This window comes from Stomoxys calcitrans, chromosome 3 (genome assembly GCF_963082655.1).
Source record: "Stomoxys calcitrans chromosome 3, idStoCalc2.1, whole genome shotgun sequence".
Classification (NCBI taxonomy): Eukaryota; Metazoa; Arthropoda; class Insecta; order Diptera; family Muscidae; genus Stomoxys; species Stomoxys calcitrans.
Window position 1 is genome coordinate 190,894,272 of NC_081554.1, and position 20,139 is coordinate 190,914,410.

The 20,139-nt window shown below is 40.8% G+C and overlaps 1 protein-coding gene across 1 annotated transcript; it reads left to right on the top strand.

Annotated features, from left to right (window-relative positions):
• The first annotated feature begins 2,852 nt into the window (after nt 1-2,852).
• LOC106080447 (insulin-like growth factor-binding protein complex acid labile subunit) lies at nt 2,853-20,096 on the top strand. The gene is made up of 5 exons (XM_013241841.2): nt 2,853-2,972; nt 8,813-9,914; nt 14,173-14,763; nt 14,840-15,031; nt 19,986-20,096. Exons 2-5 carry the CDS (start codon nt 9,027-9,029, stop codon nt 20,094-20,096), a joined length of 1,782 nt encoding a protein of 593 aa, XP_013097295.2. The 5' UTR covers nt 2,853-2,972; nt 8,813-9,026.
• Nucleotides 20,097-20,139: the final 43 nt, after the last annotated feature.

Below are 20,139 nucleotides of genomic sequence, written 5' to 3' on the forward strand. Positions count from 1 at the left end.
TGCTGACTTTATAATACCCTACACCAACACTATAGGTACAAAGTGGGGGCTATATTTAATTCTGAACTAATTTCGATGGACCTCGGCGGATGTTTTCAGATGGGTTATTAAACAATGCGTATCAAATTTCGAGCAAATATGTATATTCAAACTGTAATAAATACGGTTGACAAATGACAACAATACTGCAAATTAGTCAAAATCTGACGAATATATATATGGAAGCTACATCTTAATCTGAACAAACTTCTTAGATATTGTGGTAGGCATCGAGGAAAGAGTTGTGCACAATTTTGGGAATATTAGTCAATAATGCGCTTGTAGTGGTTCTAGAAGTGAAAATCGGGCGAAATACATATATGGCAGCTATATATAAATCTGAACCGATTTCTATGAAATTCACCAGTAATATTAAAAGACATTAGAAAATCCTTTCTGCCAAATTTTGAGAGAATTGGTTAACAAATGACCACTTTATAGCATTATTACTGCAAATCGGACGAACATATATATAGGAGGTATATCTAAATCTGAACCGATTTCGAGCAAACTTTACAGATATTGTTAAAGTCGTCGAGGGAAGCGTTGTACAAAGTTTTGGGAAGATTGGTCAAGAAATGGACTTAAAATGGCTCTAGTAGTGAAAATCTGGGGATATATATATATAATGAGAGCTATATCTTAATCTGAACCGATTTCTATGAAAGTCACTAATAATGTCGAAAGTCATAACAAAATCCTTCCTTCCAAATTTCGAGAAAATCGGTTAACAAATGACCATTTTATTGCATTATTACTGCAAATCGGTCAAACATATATATATGCGAGCTATATCTAAAACTGATCCGATTTCGAGCAAACTTTACAGATATAGTAAAAGTCGTCGAGGAAAGCGTTGTACAAAGTTTTGGGAAGATTGGTCAAGAAATGCGCTTGCAGTCTAGGAGTGAAAATCGAGTGATACATACATATGAGAGCTATATCTTAGTCTGAACCGATTTCTATGAAAATCACCAATAATGTCGAGAGTCAAGAAAAAATTCTTACAGTCAAATTTTGAGAAAATCGGCTATATATCGATAAGACCATATTGAACACGTATGTTGAAGACCGTAGTACGAACTTTCAGCCATATAGGATAAGAATCGCGCCCTCTAGAGGCTTTAGAATTGCGGTTCAAATAGTCAAGATCCAAGATCGGTTTATATATTATTTTAGCCAAATCGGATAAGAATAATGCCCTCTATTGGCTTAAGAAGCCAAGATCGAAGATTGGTATATATGGCAGCTATATCTAGTTATGGACCGATTTCATCCATACTTAGCACAGTTGTTGAAAGTCATAACAAAACATTTCATGCAAAATTTCAGGCAAATCGGATAAGAACTGCGCCCTCTAGTGGTTCTAGAAGTCATGATCCAGTTGTTGGAAGTCATAACAAACAACTTCATGCTAAATTTCAGCTAAATCTGATAAGATTTGTGTCCTCTAGTGGTTCAAGAAGTCAAGATCCAAGATCGGTTTACATCACAGCTATATCAGGCTATAGACCGATTTAAACCATATTTGGCACAGTTGTTGGGAGCCATAACAAACAACATCATGCAAAATTTTAGCCAAATCGGATGAAAATTTTGCCCTCTAGTGGCATAAGAAGTCAAGACCCAGTTGTTGGAAGTCATAACAAAAAACTTCATGCAAAATTTCAGCCAAATAGGATGCGAATTGTGCCCTCTATTTGCTCAAGAAGTCAAGACCCAAGATTGGTTTATATTTCAGTAATATCAGGCTATATACCGATTTAAACTATATTTGGCACAGTTATTGAAAAACATTTGATGCAAAATTTCGCACAAATCGGATGAGAATTGCGCCCTCTAGAGGCTTAAGAAGTCAAGACCCAAGATCGGTTTTTGTGGCAGCTATATCAAAACATGGACCGATTTGGCTCACTTACAATCCCAACCGGCCTACACTTATAAGAAGTATTTGTGCAAAATTTCAAGCGGCTAGCTTTACTGCTTAGAAAGTTAATGTGCTTTTGACAGACGGACGGACATGGCTAGATCGACTTAAAACGTCATGATGATCAAGAATATGTATACTTGGTGGAGTCTTAGGTCCATATTTCGAGATGTTACAAACGGAATGACGAAATTAGTATACCCCCATCCTATGGTGGAGGGTATAACAAGGGTCTCATTGTACCACTACTGATGTGAGTAACACATCAGTAGTGGTATAATGACAATTTCAACTCTTTTGATGAGTTTATTTAGATTCTGCTCCACTGTGAATCTTTTAAACTTGACTATTTGAAATGCTCGTGCCAACGAATTTAGTACACCTCTCTTCCTAGTTTGTTTTGTAGGAGTCACCTTAACCTTCTTATCTCAAAAACATTTCATTAAAACTTGCAGACATTTGACTTTCTTAATTTTTGTGAAAAAAAAAAAAAAACAAAACCAAAATAGAACACCGAAAAGTCAACCCATCTCTAATTTATCTTTTAAGTTCATTCATTATTATCTCTTGTTGGGAGATCTCTTTACCCAGACGATGCATGGGTCTGAAATGAAATCTTTGTTTATATTTGCCATTGTTGTTAACAATTTGCTACAGATGCCACTTAGTTTTTTTTTGTTCAGCATAATTTAAATCATGTGTTAATTGATATAAAATATAAAATATTTAACATCTCTCATCTCGGCCATATCTTAACAGCTCAGCCTTCGCTTATCTTGGCTACGACGTTCGGCAGTCACTTAGATAAGCTCATTTGCAATTTAAACCTTTTAGTTTGTGCTAAACGCGCCGGGCTATAAAATCGCAATTACGCATTTCAGTGCAAAAAACAAAAAAAAAAAAAAAATCCATTGAACTGAAAAGTGGAATTGATTGGAAATTTCCTTTTAATCATTTCGAAATAAATAAAAAAATATGTCTGGATTCCATTAAAGCTCCATATAAGGTGTTTTCTATGTTTAAATGTTCTGGAACATCTCTCCAAAATGTACGCAAAAAATTATCATGGAAAATTAGCTACTATCGCTCATCTGAAAGCCGGCTTACAGAACCATCTCCACTGTGTTATATCTAGGATCCTAAAGTCTCATAGTGATGATACTAAATGAAACCAAGTTTTTTATATTACAAACTAGCTGAGCCTACCCGTTAGCCCACTGAAAAAACTTTCAAACTACTAGTCCCATATCATATTCATATTCGTATTTAGTGAATGTCGAGTCTATGGTGAATTTATCAAATCGGAAGCCATATTGATAAGACCTAATTAGCCCATTGACTTTGATTTGATTTGAATCTCTCACAGTAGGCTTGAAAATATATTGTATGTGTTGGTAAGGTGACTTATTCTTCAGTAATTGGCACCTACTGTTTTGTTTCCTTTTTTGTGTACATGACATAGTATGCCGAAGTTCAATCATCGCGTACCTTCGTATGTTCTTCTAGCCAGAGTAGACAGACGTGCTGTTATATAAGCCATACATACCATTATTTTGTCTCCGTTCTTAAGAAGTTCAGTTGACAATCCATCGGCTCCTGCTGCCTTGTTCTTCATCAGCAAGCTCAATGTTGACTAATCTGTATACATTATATGCCATCATCTGGGATTTGTTCCGTGATATCCGCTACCACTATCGGCTTCTAACAGCTGGGAAAATTATTGTTATCATATTCTAAGCATATTTTCTATGAATGTAGCCTGTTTTTCTTCTTTGTCTCAGATGTAAGAAGCTTTCCAGTTCCAAAGTCATAGGTTTGATGTTTTCGGACTTCAATCTGACTGATGTACATAGCGAAAAAGAAGACAGAAAGTGAGATAGGTAAAACGTTCATTCCGTAATAAGAAGTGAGAAGCGAAAAGACGTGAGTGTTAGAGTCATGGTAAAGGTGGCGACAGAAAATGAGAGAGAAACGAAATGACGTGAGTGTTAGCGAATCACTTCTCTTCGTTTCTTCCTTTCTTATTACATCCAGGAATGTCAACATGAATGTGAGGAATCGGGCATACATAGCAAAGCGTCAACAAAGCAAAAGACGTGATTCGCTAACTCAAGTCATTTCGTTTCTCTCTTCTTTTTACGAAATGTACGTTTAGCTTCTCTCATTTTCGGTCGATACCTTTAACTTGCTTGTCGCTTTGCTATGTATGCCCGATTCGTGACATTCCTCTTATATTCCTTATTGGAATATGGGATTCCTTTCTGAAATCTGTGATTCCTTATGGAAATACTTATGGAAATCTGGGGTTCCTAACGGGAATCTTGGATCTTTTCTGAAATCTGGGATTCCTTATAGGAATCTGGGATTCCTTATGGGAATCTGGTATTCCTTATTGGTATCTGGGATTACTGAGAGGCATCTTAGGTTACTTATAAGAAGTTGACATTCCTTGTAGGAATCGGTAGATTCCTGTGGGAATCTGAAATTCCTTATAGAAATCTTAAATTCCTTACAGAAATCTGAGATTCCTCATAGGAATCTGCAATTATTCGTGTTAATTTGAAATTCCTTAAAGGAATATGAGATCCTTTTGGGAATATAGGATTCCTTCTGTGTATTCGGGTTTTATTATAGTGATCCACCGTTTCTAATAGGAATCTGTGATTATGGGAATAAGAGATTCCATGTGTTATTTTGGAAATCTTTCCTTGTATCCGGGATTTATTATAGTAATCTGGGAATCTTTATATGAATCTGGGATTTATTATAGGAAGCTGGGTTTCCTTGTAGGAATTTGGGGTTCCTTATAGAATTACTTGAAGTAATCTAGAATTTATTAAAGAAATCTAGCATTTCTTATGGGAATCTGAGAACGGTAAAAAGAATCTGGGATTCCTTATAGGATTCCTAAAAGGAAACTAGAATTTATTAAAGAAATCTGGCATGTCTTAGGGAGATTCCTTGTAGGAATCTGATATTTCTTGTAGGAATCTGATATTCCTTGTAGGAATCTGATATTCCTTGTAGGAATCTGATATTCCTTGAAGGAATCTGGGATTCATTATAGGAATCTGAAATTCCTTGTGGGAATCTGAGATTCATTAAAGGAGTCTAAAATTCCTTGTAGGAATCTGAGATTCCTTCTAGGAATTTTGGATTTTTTTTATAGAAATATGGGATTCTTTATAAGGTTCTAAGATTCCTTAAGGGAATTAAGAATTTAATATAGAAATTTAGCGTTCCCTATCGAAATCTATGATATATTATGGGAATATGCGATTCCTTATAAAAATCTGGTGTTTCTTATAGGAATATGATATACCCTACAGGAATCTGGTATTCATGATAGAAATCTGGATTCATTATAGGAATCAATAATTCTTTATAGGAATCTGGGATTCCTAATCAAAAGGAATCTAAAATTTATTATAAAAATCTTCCTTGTGCAAATCTGGGCTTCCTTTAAGGAATCTGGGATACCATATGTTAATCTGGGATTCTTTATAGTCATCTCGGAATCCTTATAGGAATCCGGCATTCGAATCTGGGATTCTTTATAGGATTTTTGAAAGAAATCTTAACGAAATCTAGAATTTACCATAGAAATCTTGCGTTCCCTATGGAAATCTACAAATTTTAATTTGCTCACGAACATTCTGTTAATGAACAAGGGAAACCTTCTCACAAATCAGTGAGTGCTGTTCGATTAAAGTTTGACAACGGGCCTCTATTTTATAGCCGTGTCCTAATGGGGTGTCGCACTCCGCCACCTATTTGTCACGAGCATTGGGAGGTGATAACCACAGTTGAATTTTTTTATGTTCTCGCCGGACATGCAAATTTCTGCGCTACTGTGGTCTGAATTTATGAGAATCTAGTATTCTTAAAATGAATCAGGGATCCCTTAAAGGAATCTGGGATTCCTCATAGGAATCTGGGATTCCTCAGAGGAATCTGGAATTCCGCAAAGGTATCTGGAATTCTACAAAAGAGTCTGGGATTCCTTGAAAAAATCAGGTAATTCCTATGAGAATTTAAGATTTCTTATGGGAGTCTGGGATTCCTTATAGGAATCTTGGAATCCTTATAGAAATCTGCGTTCGTAATGAGAATTTGGGTTTCCTTATGTAAATCTGGGTTTCCTTTTAAGAATCTGGGATTTTTATAGGGATCCTGAATCGAAACATGAACGATTCAGGAGACAAAAAATAATTTTCCATGTCGAAAATCATAGGGTATTTTAACATAGGAATATTAATGTATAAAATCTGTAAAAAAATTTTTTTTTCATCAATACTTTTCGAATAGTGATAGTCTGCTTGTATATCGTTTTTATTTTTAAGTTAAGGCTAGTGCTCACTTTGACTTTTCACCCAGACAACTGTCAAATGCACTGTAAAAAAATGGTGACGAAGATTATTCGATTACATTCGAAAAAAGTGGTACTCAGCTCTATGAGCAAAATAGACATATCTCTGCCTCAATATAAATTTCGCTTCTAATAATTGCAAATGTCATTAAGTGCCTCCGGACTGGGTCAAAAACCACTTTGTTTCAATGTAGTTGCTATTGTTTTGTCGTCCAATAGAATGCGGAATATTTCGTAATCAATTAATAGACAATTTTCATGCGAATAAAGTCAGCAGCAGGCTTTAGTCGTGAGTATATCGTGAGTGGTAAGCTTCACGTGAATCGTGATGGTCTCGTGAATCGTAGCTGTATCTTTTTGACCGCTATAGTGATTTTCAGGAAGATCATATTCTTGGTCGATATATATACTTTATGGGATCGCAGACAAATATTTCAATGTGTTACGAACGGAATGACAAGATAGGTATATCCCCTGTCACATAGTGGTGGACCCCTATGCGATGGTTGCTGTGGTTGGTATCAAAACGTATTTTAATTCAATAAATATAATTTCTACAGTCGACTCCGCAGTCGAGGGTCGAAAAAGGAAACTTACCTTTAGAAACGTACCTTCTGATTCTAACCATCCTTCACACAGGTTTTGGAAGTTATTACAGAACTTAAAGGATAGACGGAGTTAGTAAGTCCACCTCCACAGCTGTATACCCTCTTTTCTTAACACAAATGAGAATTCTTTTCCCCCCTTTGATTTGAAATGTGTCACTCATTAACACCGTTAAGTGCCATTAGCACTTATTAAAACAAACTCTGAATTTAACCTCTATCAGTGAACTCCTGGTGTTTTGGGGTTAAAGTGTAAAACATCATTCACCTGCATCTTTACCAGCCATTTGCTTTCCTAAGAATATAGGAACCAACCCAAAAGCTGTTGCTGCTGTTCATGTGCATTAGGGAACTCTGTGTTTGACAGTGTTTGCCCAAAGAAAACAGTCATTATTTTCCAGCATTCATGCGACATTTTACAGTCAAAGTCGAAGCAAGCTACGCAGAGTGGCATTTGCTTGGACAGACACAGAGACTCCCTAGCAAAGCAGATTGATGCTGTAAAATGAAGCAGCTAGCGAGCGAGGCAACCTAACAAGCTTCCAACCATTCATTGTAAATATTATTCAATTGTAAACATCGGCGGTATTATCTTGACAGCCAACCAAACACAATGTTTCCACTGCACGAAGACAGCCGGAAGAGTGTCAGGTATTCAAAAGGAGGGGGTAGATGCTCTCTATACGAGATGTTAGTACGTATGAAATGCCGTATAATCACAGAAGCCATCGCCGTCAAGTGATTAAGGCTACTGCAGAGACAATAAAAACTGGAGTTTCAACTAGTTTGTCAGATAACAGAGTGCACAGTGGGATGAGACAAATTTAAACGTTGCTATGGACAAAAAAAAGTTTTTTTATAAAAATTTTTTGTTCATAAGCAGGTTAAGTTTGAAGTGGGCTATATCGGACTATATCTTGATATAGCCCCCATATGGACCGATCTGCCGATTTAGGTTTTTAGGCCCATAATAGCCACATTTATTATCCGATTTTGGTACAATTTGGGACAGTGAGTTGTGTTAGGCCCTTAGACAATTCTCTCCAATTTGGTTCAGATCGGTCCAGATTTGGATATAGCTGTCATATAGGCCGATTCGCTGAGTTAGGGTCTTAGGCCCATAAAAGCCACATTTATTGTCCGATTTTGGTACAATTTGGGACAGTGAGTTGTGTTGGTCCCTTCGACATCCTTCTTCAATTTGGCCCAGATCGGTCCAGATTTGGATATAGCTGTCATATAGACGGATCTCCCGATTTAAGGCTTTGGACCTATAAAAGACGCATTTATTGTCCGATGACGTCGTAATTTGGGACAGTGAGTTAAGTTAAACCTCTCAACCTACTTCAGCAATATGGCCCATATCGCTCCAGATTTGAATATAGCTTTCACATAGACCGATCTCACGATTAAAGGTTTTGGGCCCTTAAAAGGCTCATTTATTGACCGATTTGGCTGCAATTTTTTACATAGTGTTCGGTTATGACTACCAACACTTGTGTCAACTACGGTCCGAATTGGTCAATAACCTGATATAGCTCCCCTATAAACCGATCTCCCGATTTGATTTCTTAAGCACCTGGAAGACGTAATTTTTGTCCGATTTGGCTGAAATTTTGTTGCCCTGTTAGCCGATATGGTAGCTCGTTTAACCAGTGCCGATTTTCGTGGGTTCGATACCCATCAGAGCCCTGTTCTGTCACTACTATGGTATAACAATTGACTTAATAGTCTAAGTGGGTGTGTTTCGAAAATAAACTACCACTCTAAACTCACCTTCACTTTAGAGAAAATTAAACTTAATTTAAATGTATTGCAAATTTTCCTTTATTTAGAAAATTTTCCCATTGTCTAACCTTTTTTTTTTGAAAGCCAGTAACCAAAACAAACAAATGCAGTGTTCCATAATACCTTCTGACCAAAGGTTAAGCATAAAATGAAATGAAATTTCCATCACAATAACAACTCTCAAGCGAAGTGTTGCACTGTTGATAGAAAAAAAAGGAAGGAGCGAAAAAAAAATCGCTATAAACAATAGTACATCAAACGGTTGGGTAGTAAAAAGCAGAGACCGAAAAAAAGAGAAATGACTTTAAAATTTAATTTATGCCTTGCCCTGCCATGGATGCTCTTGCAATTCGCCATTCTCACCTCCGGCAACAGTTTCCAACGTTTCACCCATGGCGAAAATGTGCTGCTCCATAATTGCGACAAAAACAAATTATTGGAATTTCCTGACTTTAGCATCATTACGGAGTTGAGTGTGCACAATTGCTATGTGCCCTCTTTGGAAAATGCCTTTTTCATACGCTTCTCCGCCTTGACCCATTTGGAGATAATCGATAGTCAATTGACCGATTTGGAGGATTTCACCTTTCATGGCTTGAAACAATTGCGTTCGCTGTCATTGGCCCACAATAACATCAGCGAAGTTAAATCATGGTCCAATGAACAAATGACCGCATTAACAAGTTTGGATCTGAAGGGAAATGCCATCAAGGAGTTGACACTCAAGAGTTTCATTCGCTATCCCAATCTGCAGCGTCTGCATTTGGCCGGCAATCTTTTGGAGGATATAGACGATGGCATCTTTCGTTGGATGCCTCATTTGAAATATTTAAATTTGGGACGCAATCGCTTAATTGCCTTGGACAATCGCAATTTTCATGGCATGCATCGTTTGTCCTATTTGGCTTTGCATTTCAATGACATCAAGGACATTGAGGCTGGATCTTTTGATACGAACAGCCATTTGCGTACCTTGCGTTTGGAGGGCAATCAGTTGAGAGATTTGGAATTTCTGCGAGCCAAAAGTTTGACCCGATTGCAGCATTTGAATTTATCGTTCAATTTACTGGACTCCTTGGAGGGTTTGACTTTTTCCAAGGACTATGAGTTGGTGAATTTGGATTTGTCCCACAATCAGGTGGATGAGATAAATGAGGATGTCTTTCAGGGACTGGAAGCTTTGGAGGTGAGTGTGATTAAATTAAAAAAAAAATAAAAAATGTTATTTAAATACATAGTTTGACAACGTTTTATATGGGATTTATACCAGGTTATAAAGCGATTTGGACCGTACCAAGAACAGTTATTGGAAGTCATAACAGAACACTATGTGCAAAATTTGAGCCGAATCGGACATAAATTGCGGCTTGTAAGTGCTCAATAAGACAAATCGGGAGATCGGTTTATATGGGAGCTATATCATATTATAGACCGATTTCAAACGTATTTGGCACAGTTATTGGAAGTCATAACATAACACCACATGCAAAATTTCAGCCACATCGGACAAAAATTGCGGCTTCCAGGGGCTCAAGAAGTCAAATTTGGAGATCGATTTATATGGGAGCTATATCTAAATCTGAACCGATATGGCCCATTTACAATCCCCAATGACCTACATCAATGAGATGTATCTGTGCAAAATTTCAAGCGCTTAGCTTTACGCGTGCGACCACTATCGTGATTACGACAGACCGACGGAGGGACATGGCTAGATCGACTTAGCATGTCGAGACGATCAAGAATATATTGGGTTGCCCAAAAAGTAATTGCGGATTTTTTAAAAGAAAGTAAATGCATTTTTAATAAAACTTAGAATGAACTTCAATCAAATATACTTTTTCTACACTTTTTTTCTAAAGCAAGCTAAAAGTAACAGCTGATAACTGACAGAAGAAAGAATGCAATTACAGAGTCACAAGCTGTGAAAAAATTTGTCAACGCCGACTATATGAAAAATCCGCAATTACTTTTTGGGCAACCCAATATATACTTTATAGGGTCTTTAGTCAATATTTGGAGGTGTTACAAACGGAATGACTTGATTAGTATACCTCATCCTATTTTGGTGGGTATAAAAATAATTTTGAGTTAGGAATCGCGTGCTACTTACAAAACTCCTAAATTGTTTTCCATACCACTCTCCTAAGTTGGTTCATGTCTGGTATCGTGTCCCCACCTGAGTACCGGTGTCTGTTAGCCGCGAAAGACGGGCAATGACTTGAGAAATGCTCCAACGTCTCATCATCTTCCCTACATGCCCTACACATGCTATCACTTGCCGCACCGATTTTACATAAGTGAGCTCGTAGTCCTTAGTGTTCCGTTATGACACCAAAAGCTATATTGACCTCTTTCCTACTTCCTTTAAGTAATAGCCTTGTCCTGTCACGATCCGTATCACTCCATAGGATTTTCGCCGTCCTACCGACAGTTCCGCTGTTTCACAGTGTTACATGCGCATTCGTCGCCCACGCATTTAAATCGGACTGCGTCAACCCGAATGGCTTCGGACTAACCAAGTTTATCGACGGCAGTTCTCTGGTCTTCACAGCCAAATCGTCTGCTTTCTTATTCTCAGTTACACCGATATGGCCCGTCACCCAAACGATTCTGATTGTGCCATGCTCAGAGAAGGCTTTAATCTCCTTCATACACTGTAAGACTGTTGGTGACCTTACCTTCCTGGTTGTTATTGCCCTTATGGCCATTTAACTGTCCGTAAAGATGTTTACACTAGACGTCTTCACGTTTGCACCACACAACTTCACGCATTCCGGGATAGCCCGGGTTTCCGCCTACAGGACCGTATTATGGTCAGGCAGTCTAAAACTGATATCAGTCCCTGGGTTCTCAATGTAGACCCCCAGGCCCACTCTTTCCTCTAGCTTTGATCCATCCGTGTAACATGATCTTGCAGATGGTAATACTAGGGTTCCGTCAATCCTTGACTGTGCCGATGGCAGCAGTGCCTTGCAGTCGACCTCAAGTGTCGTCTTAGCTATCCGATCGGGAACCTCTTCCAAAGGGTGATTTTTTAAGAGTTTTAGGAAAGCGTTTCAAAAAAAAAAATCACACATATAAAACAGAAAAATGCATGAAATCTTTATTTGAATCGATAGTACGGCCCATATAATTTAATGTTTGAAGATTATTTCATGCAACTGTTGACCGTGACTGCACCTCAAAAGATCCATCCCCGGGCTTGTCCGTATAAACATGAGATTGAACATAGCCTAAATGTGTAAAATCGCACGATCTCGGCGGCCAATTAACCGGCCGCTAACGTGAAATAAAATGTTCACCGAACTCGTCTCTCAATAAGTTTATTGCTACGCGTTCTGTGTGGCATGTGGCACCGTCTTGTTGAATCGATATGTCATGCAAGTCATTTTGGGCAAAAAAGTTGGATATCATCTCACGGTAGCGCTCACCATTCACAGTTACGATTCGCATCATATCTAAAGAAGTACGGTCCAATTATGCCACCAGCCCATAAACCGCACTAAACTGTGACTTTTTATGGATGCATTGGTAGCTCTTGCAATGCTTCTGGCTGATATTCACTCCAAAATCGACAATTCTGCTTGTTTATATACCAATTGAGCCAAAAATGAGCTTTGGAGCTGAAATCAATTTTTTGATAAAGAAAAATAGATCTTCGGACAACTTCCCAAGAGGTCGTTCTGCATTGCGTTAGGTCGTTCGACTTCAATTCTTGCACCAGCTTTATTTTGAAAGTCGTCGCACCTAAATCCTTCCGCAAAATTTTCCACGTTGTTGAGTGACAACTCAATTGCTGCGAACGGCGACGAAACGATAATTGATGGTTATCATTAACACTGGCCGATGCAGCTGCGATATTTTCTTCAGTTCGCTATAGTGGGTCGATTAAACCGACCAATAAACGAAAAAAGCGCGCCATGAACAGAGCACGCATTTTGATAATAAAGTTCAATAATTTGCAAGCGTTGTTCGTTTGTAAGACGATTCATGGTTAAATTATAGACCAAACTGAGGATGTTTGAAATTGACACAAAACACGAAACGTGCGTGAGCTTTTTAAACCTGTGTTGCAAAAAAGATAATAGCTAAAAATTCACCCTTTAGTCCTTCCAGGTTTTATATCGTCGCCTTGATTTTACCACCATGCTCCTTTCCTCTACCCAGACTCCCATCGCCTTAAGTCTTATAGCCGCAGTGGCTGCCTCACACTTATGCTGTATGTCTATGGGTTGGGTACTTAGAATAGTCTCCAATGCCCTAGTGGGCGTGGTCCTGTTCGCTCCGCCTATGCCAAGACAATATGTTCTCTGAACTTGTGGTATGGTCCTAACGTTGCAATTTTTTTTCCATAGCAGTCCACCAAAGTACTGAGAGTAAGAATTGGTCTGATCACGGTTTAGTAGAGCCAGCGGACTATCCTCGGATTCAGGCCCCATTTCGAGCCTACGACTCGTCTACATAGTGCCCAACATCTGTGATCCTTCTCGGAACGCTCCTGAATGAGATACTTCCAATTCAGTTTCCTATCCAAGATCACTCCTAAGTATTTGACCTTGTTAGATACTGAAATCGTTTTATTGAGGAAACGTGGTGCGTCAAATTGGCCCACATTCGTCTTCCTTGTGAACAGGTATATTTCGGTCTTCTTTGGGTTAACATTGAAACCTCTGGGTCTAGCCCAGTCATATGCCATATGCAAGACCCTTTCGGCCCTTCTACATAGCTGGTTTGAAACATTTACTTCTTAGAAGTATTATATCATCGTCTGCTTAGCAGACGGGTTCAAATCCTTGCTCAGTCAGCAGCCGTAATAGGTTATTAATGGTGGTCAGCCATAGGAATGGCGGTAAAATGCCTCAATAAATACCACCCTTGCCTCCTGCCAGGCTTTCGGAGTATATGTAAGTCCTAACCACGCTGTGAAAATAGTGGTGAGATTGAGCGCCAGATAGGTCCGGGTGACTTAAATGGTTTGAAGCTTCTTAAGGCCTCCTTCACCAAAAATTCTGTAATGATTGGAACAACCTCATTATTCAAAGATTTCGGTGAGTCCCGTCGTATCCTGTGAAAAATCCCTTTTTATCAAAAGCCTCAACATGTCCTCCGTTGTCTCTTCTCTCATTACCATGTCGTCTACTAACGTTTCAGTCTGGATATGGGCTTTTGAGAGAAACGTTTTTATCTTGGCGGCGTCATTACGCCATCAAACTAGACGCAGAAAAGCTTCCAGGAGGCACGTTTTGCCACTCCAAGAGCTGTACCTCATTCCCAATATTGCGAATCTCCTAATTTTTTAAAATATTTTGTCAAAATTTAATTTTTATGGAAAAGATTCTAAAAATAATACAAAAATTTTTCAAAATTATATTTTTTAAGAAAATTATGCCGAAATTAAATATTTTCAAAATTTTCTTATTTTCCTTCCTTTCTTCCCTTAGCGCCTCAATATCAGCCACAATCAATTGCATGATATACCTGCCCGCACCTTGCGAGATCTCAGCAGCTTGGAACATCTGGAATTAAGTGGCAATAAACTTTCCTTGTTACCGCTGGAGCTGTTCAATGGCACGCTTCAACTGCAACATGTAAATTTATCGCACAATTTGTTGAACGACATTAATGTTACACTATTCAATTCTTTGGCATTTCTCAAAGAGCTAGACCTGTCGTATAATCAATTGGCCAATGATGAGTTCATCGAAATGCTTGCCGAAATTCCCCTACATGAGGACCTAAAATTGGATATAAGTGGCAATCATTTTCGTGTGGTCAATGTTACCGCTTTACTAAGATTTGGTCAAGTCTATTTGGCCGGCAATTGGTGGAGTTGTAAATGGTTGGTCAGTGAAATGTTGCGTATGCCCAAGACCATACATTTTGGTCGTACCTATGCTGTGCACACTGCATGGAGTCTAACCTTGTTGGAGACAAACGGTGTGGATTGCTATGATGAGGATAGAAAGAGAAGTATAATCATATTGGATACGGGAAATTTGTGGCAGCAGAGAATGGATGTGGAAATGAATGGGGTAAGAAGAGAGGGGGAAAAATGGAAAATATCTTTTTTTTTGTTGTACCTAATGGAGATAATGGTTTTGCATTTAGGCTTCCCCGAACTTGGATAATCAGGCTTCACCACCTCCCTTGGTGTGGCCTAAGATCAAGATGGATAAGTTTGACTCACGCTCAGTGGTTATATGGATGCTTGTGGCCATAGGAGTGGCTTTCTCAGCCTTGAGGGTGGCACGAAAACTGGTGGATCGGAAAGAGAAGTCCAAACTGAAAAAGAAATTGAAGGTGAGTAGATGAAGTTTTTTTAAGAAATGGTAAGGGAGTACTCGTAGAATCAGAAATAAAAAAATTTGGTAATAGCAAAATAAGGAATAAGGAAAAAGATCCTTAATATCAAGAAAAATATCCTTCACCCAAAGAAAATGACTCTTTTAAAAAATTTTAAAATTTATCATCTTTAAATTAATTTAACTTATATATGGCTCAAATGAATATAAAGGAGCCTGTAAATATGAGAGCAGAGTTCAGCAAGAAGCGAGTTTATAGTGTGTACCAGTGTGGAGAACGAGTCTCTCCAGGATGCGAATGGATCGCTTTAGGTAGTGAAAGATTGGTGTTAGAATGCGAACGGATCGCATTAGGATGCGAATGAATGGTGTTACAATGAGAAAGATTCGTGTTAGGATGATCATATCTAAAGGCCTTCAAAGCTTTCTGACTACGTATTATGTCACACATCTTACAGATCTGTCTGCTCAAGCCTCAAGAAATCGTCACACAAAAAGTTTATTTTTGCCAATGACAGAAAAATCTAAAGGCGAATGAGAAGAAACAGTCCTTAAACTATGCACTTTTGTGCTTAACTCATGCTAGACGGTCCGGGACGTCGGTTGGGCGTAAAGGGTTTAGGTTCACTCCAGAAACGGGTGATGGCTGCGGTTGGCTGTGGATCGGCGGCTCCGGGTCTATTAGATACTGGACACTAAGCAGGCTACAGATTACCGGGAAGTGGTTCAATCATGGCGCGATCGAGGCACTTTATTCACGGACGTGGGTTGACGGTCTGATCCAACGCGTGATCAATGGCCCAGTGGCTCCTGTATCAGCGTAATACTGGACGAAGTGCTGGCCACCCAGATTACAGGGATCCAGTTCAATTATGGCGTGGTGGTGCAACTAGGTCACAGGAAAGCGTGAGTAAGCGGTTGGTACGAATGCGTGGTCACCTAGTCACAAAGTCGTTATTTACTCACGACGTTATCGTGGCACTAGGTAATCGGGACATGGGAGTTTGCGGTTGGAATAGTCAATGGCTCAGTGGTTTCTGTCTCTGAGTAACAAAGGCAGAACGCTAGCTAGTCACCGAGACCTAATTCATTCGCCGCGTAATCTGGGCTCTAGGTCACTGGGACGTGGGAGTAGGCTATGGTAACGAACGCGTGGTCGTGGTCACTGACGCGGGTTAGGCGGTCTGACCGAACGCATGATTAATGCCCCAGTGACTCCTGTACGAGCGTAATACTGGACGCAGTGCTGGCCACCCAGATAACAGAGACCCGGTTCAATTACGGCGTGGTGGTGCCTCTAGGTCACGGGGAAGCGAGAGTAAGCGGTTGGCTCGAATGCGCGGTCACCTAGTCACAAAGTCGTTATTTACTCACGGCGTTATCGTGGCACTAGATTACAGGGACATGGGAGTAGGCGATTAGAATGATCAATGGCTCCGTGGTTCCTGTCTCTGAGTAACAAAGGCAGAACGCTAGCTAGTCACCGAGACCTAATTCACTAGCCATGTGATCAAGGCACTAGGTTACTGAGACGTAGGAGTAGGCGATAGTAACGAACGCGTGGTCGTGGTCATGGACGCGGGTTAGGCGGTCTGACTGTACCAGTGATCAATGGCCCTGTGACTCCTGTATCAGCGTAATACTGGACGAAGTGCTGGGTAAGCAGATTACAGGGACCCGGTTCAATTACGGCGTGGTGGTGCCTCTAGGTCACGGGGACTGAGGAGTAGGCGGTTGGCATGGAAGTTTGGTCTATGGGTAGTAGCTGATGTGTTTCAGAGACAATGGTAGAAAGCAGGCTAGGTTAGTGACCGAAACGTTATCTACTCTCGGCATGTTCGTGGCACCAGGTCAGCGGGACGCGGGAGTAGGCGGTAGCGTCGAATTCGTGGTGTCATTAGGTCAATGGGGCGCGTGATTAGGCGGTTGGCACGAATATGTGGTCAGTGGCTCAGCGGTTGCCGTCTTTAAGGTACAAGGGCAGAACACTGGCTAGACTAGTCACGTGATTCACACAAGACGTGATTGTAGACACCTAGTGATCGAGTAGTGAGGTAAGTGGAAGGGATGGGTAGCACGGACACTGGCGGCTCTGGTTAGTAGTAGGCTTAATGCTCACTGCACTATGTTGACTTCCACTTACAGGGCTGCTCTTACCGAATGGCTATCTCCTTTCCACATTGGTGCTGTCTTTTATGCCTGTGTGAATAACGTAACCAAGACGTTACTCACTCACTGCGTGATCGTAGTAGTTGGTGACTAGAACGAAGAATAAGGCGGTTGGCACGAAGGCGGGATCGCTGAGACGAGACTCAATAATCGGGTAATCGAGTCACTCGATCAACGAGATGTGGGAGAAGGTGGTTGTCACGAACGCGTGGTTAATTGTTCAGTGTCTCCTTTGTATGGCGGCCATGATCAGAAGGCTGCATAGCCTAGATACCGAGACGTGATTCACCCACGGCATGATCGCGACACTAGGTCACCGAGGCGTGCGAGTAGTCTGTTTATACGAACGCGTGGTCAGAATATTGGCTAGTCTAGTCACCGAGACGTGACTCACAGCATTAACGCGGCACTAGGTCATCAAGGCGTGTGAGTAGTTTGTTGACATGAACGCTTGGCGAATGGCTCTGTTGCTCCAGTGCCTGAAAGAAAAGGGTAAAACGCTGGCTTGCCTAGTCCCCGATGCTATAGTCACACACTGCGTGATAGTGGCACTAGGCCACCGGTACGTGGGAGTAGACGGTTGGTACGAAATCGTGGTCAATGACTCAGTGGTTTCTGTGTTTAAGGGACAAAGACAGAACACTGGGTAGGCTAGGGACAGAGACGCCATTTACTCATGGCAGGTTGCAACGCTAAGTCACCGGGGCAAGGGAATAAGCGGTCAGAATGAACTCATGGTCATTGGCTCCTGTGTCTGAGGGACAAGAGCTGAAAGCTGTCGAGTCCAGTCACCGAGACGTGATCCACTCACGGCGTGATTGCTGCACTTGGTCACCGGGACTCAGTACCCTTCTCGTGAACAATGTTTTAGTGGCTCTTTTGCATGAGGGACATATTCCGCCTGGTCAGTCTAGTCACATAGACGCGATTTACTCATGGCGTGATCGTGGTACTTGGTCACCGGGAAGTGCAAGAGTGTGGCTGGTATCTTAGGGACAATGGCAGACCATTGGGTAGGCTTGTCACCGAGACATGATTCATTCACGGCATTAAGTCACCGGGGCAAGGGAATAGGCGGTCAGAATGAACTCGTTGTCATTGGCTCCTGTGTCTGAGGGATTAATGTTGAACGCTGGAGAGTCCAGCGACTGAGACGTGATCCACTCACGGCGGTTTGGCTGAACTTGGTCACCGGCAAGCTGTAACTCATTCAAGGACAATGTTTTAGTGGTTTTTCTGCCTGAGGGACATGTTCAGCCTGGCCAGACTAGTCACACAAACGCGATTCACTCACTGCGTGATCGTAGTACTTGGTCACCAGGAAGTGTGCGGTTGGTATCTTAGGGACAATGCCAGAACACTGGGTAGTCTAGTCACCGAGGCCTGATTCATTCACGGCATGGTAGCGGCAATAAGTCACCGGGACAAGGGAGTAGGCCGTCGGAATAAACTCGTGGTCATTGGCGCTTGTGTCTGAGCTACAAGGGCTGAAAGCTGGTGAGTCCTGTCACCGCGACATGATCAACTCATGGCATAATCTTTGCATTTGGTCACCGGGACGCAGTAACTCACTCGTGGACAATGAATAAGTGGCTCCTCTGCCAGGGACATATTCAGTCTGGCCAGCCTAGTCACACAGACACGATTCACTCTCGGCGTGATCGTAATACTTGGCCACCGGGAAGTGGAAGAGGGCGATTGGGGAGAACGCGTGGTGAATGGCTCCGTGGTTCCTGTGTTGAAGTGACGGGGGCAAAACGCTGTTTAGGCTAGTCGTCGAGACGTGGTTCACTCAAGGCGTGATTGAAGACACTTCGAGATCGAGGGGTGAGGTAAGGGTTGGGTACGGGCATTAGTGGCTTTAGTTAGTATAAAGTAGGCTTAACACTCAATGCACTACCCACAGCAATTTTTGGCGAGTACGTTACGAATTTGGTCACAATCTCTGCACAAGTTTCCGATTCAGATTCCGAATGCATAGGCAAAACCGTAACGAAAGTTGTATGTTGTGTGGTTTACACCCATTCTGAAAGTTTTGTGAGGGGAAATTCGGAATAAGCATATCTAACATATATGTTGGCTTTCAATTACACTGTTACCGATGGGGCTGCTTTTTACACTTGACTGTCCTTTTTTCACATTGATGCTGTCTTTTATGTCTGTACTTGTTTACCATGTTTCTGAGGTTAACAATGGTATGGTTGTTGCCGATGTTGGAGCCGCATTTATAGGGCCCAATTATCTCGTTGACTTTAGGTTTTAATCTATCACACAGTACGCTCGAGAGTATCTTGTATGCGGTGGGGAGGAGTCTTATTTCTCTGCAGTTGGCTCATTCCGTCTTGCCTCCTTTCTTGTGCACGGGACATAGTATGCTGACGTTTCAATCGGGTATTTGTTCTTGTAGCCAGATTGCGTAGACAATCTGATGCATACGCCTTAACAGAATGTCGCCACCGGTCTTAAATAGTTCAGCGGGTAACCTGTCGGATCCTGCTGCCTTGTTGTTCTACAACCGGGTCACTGCTACTTGGACCTCATTCTGACTAGAAGGTAAACATTCTATACCATCATCAGGGATTGGTTTTGCAATATCATTTTCGCCGCCGTTATCATAACCGAATGTGAGATGGAGGGACACCTAGGTTATTTTCTTTCCCAAATCAATTTCATGGCATGTAAAAGAAGACTTTTCTTCATTTTACATCGGATTTAGCATACATTTCTGTCATAATATTATTTTGCAATGTATATCATATTTATTATTGATGATTCTTTTTCAGGAAAAACTTGAAGCAAAATCCGTGGCCAATGAGGCGGAAGCCAACCAAGAGGCGGAAACAGATAGTCTTGCTGAAGGAGATGAAAGAAGATTACCAAGAGCAAATTCCTAAAAAAACGGTTCAAGTTACTCAGTAATACAACAATAAGATTTTA

Excerpts from the sequence above, each read along its gene's own strand:
- LOC106080447 (XM_013241841.2), top strand. The coding sequence starts at position 9,027 with ATGACTTTAAAATTTAATTTATGCCTTGCCCTGCCATGGATGCTCTTG. Across the intron at positions 14,764-14,839 it reads TGGATGTGGAAATGAATGGG|GCTTCCCCGAACTTGGATAA; the intron begins GTAAGAAGAGAG and ends TTTTGCATTTAG. Across the intron at positions 15,032-19,985 it reads AACTGAAAAAGAAATTGAAG|GAAAAACTTGAAGCAAAATC; the intron begins GTGAGTAGATGA and ends ATTCTTTTTCAG.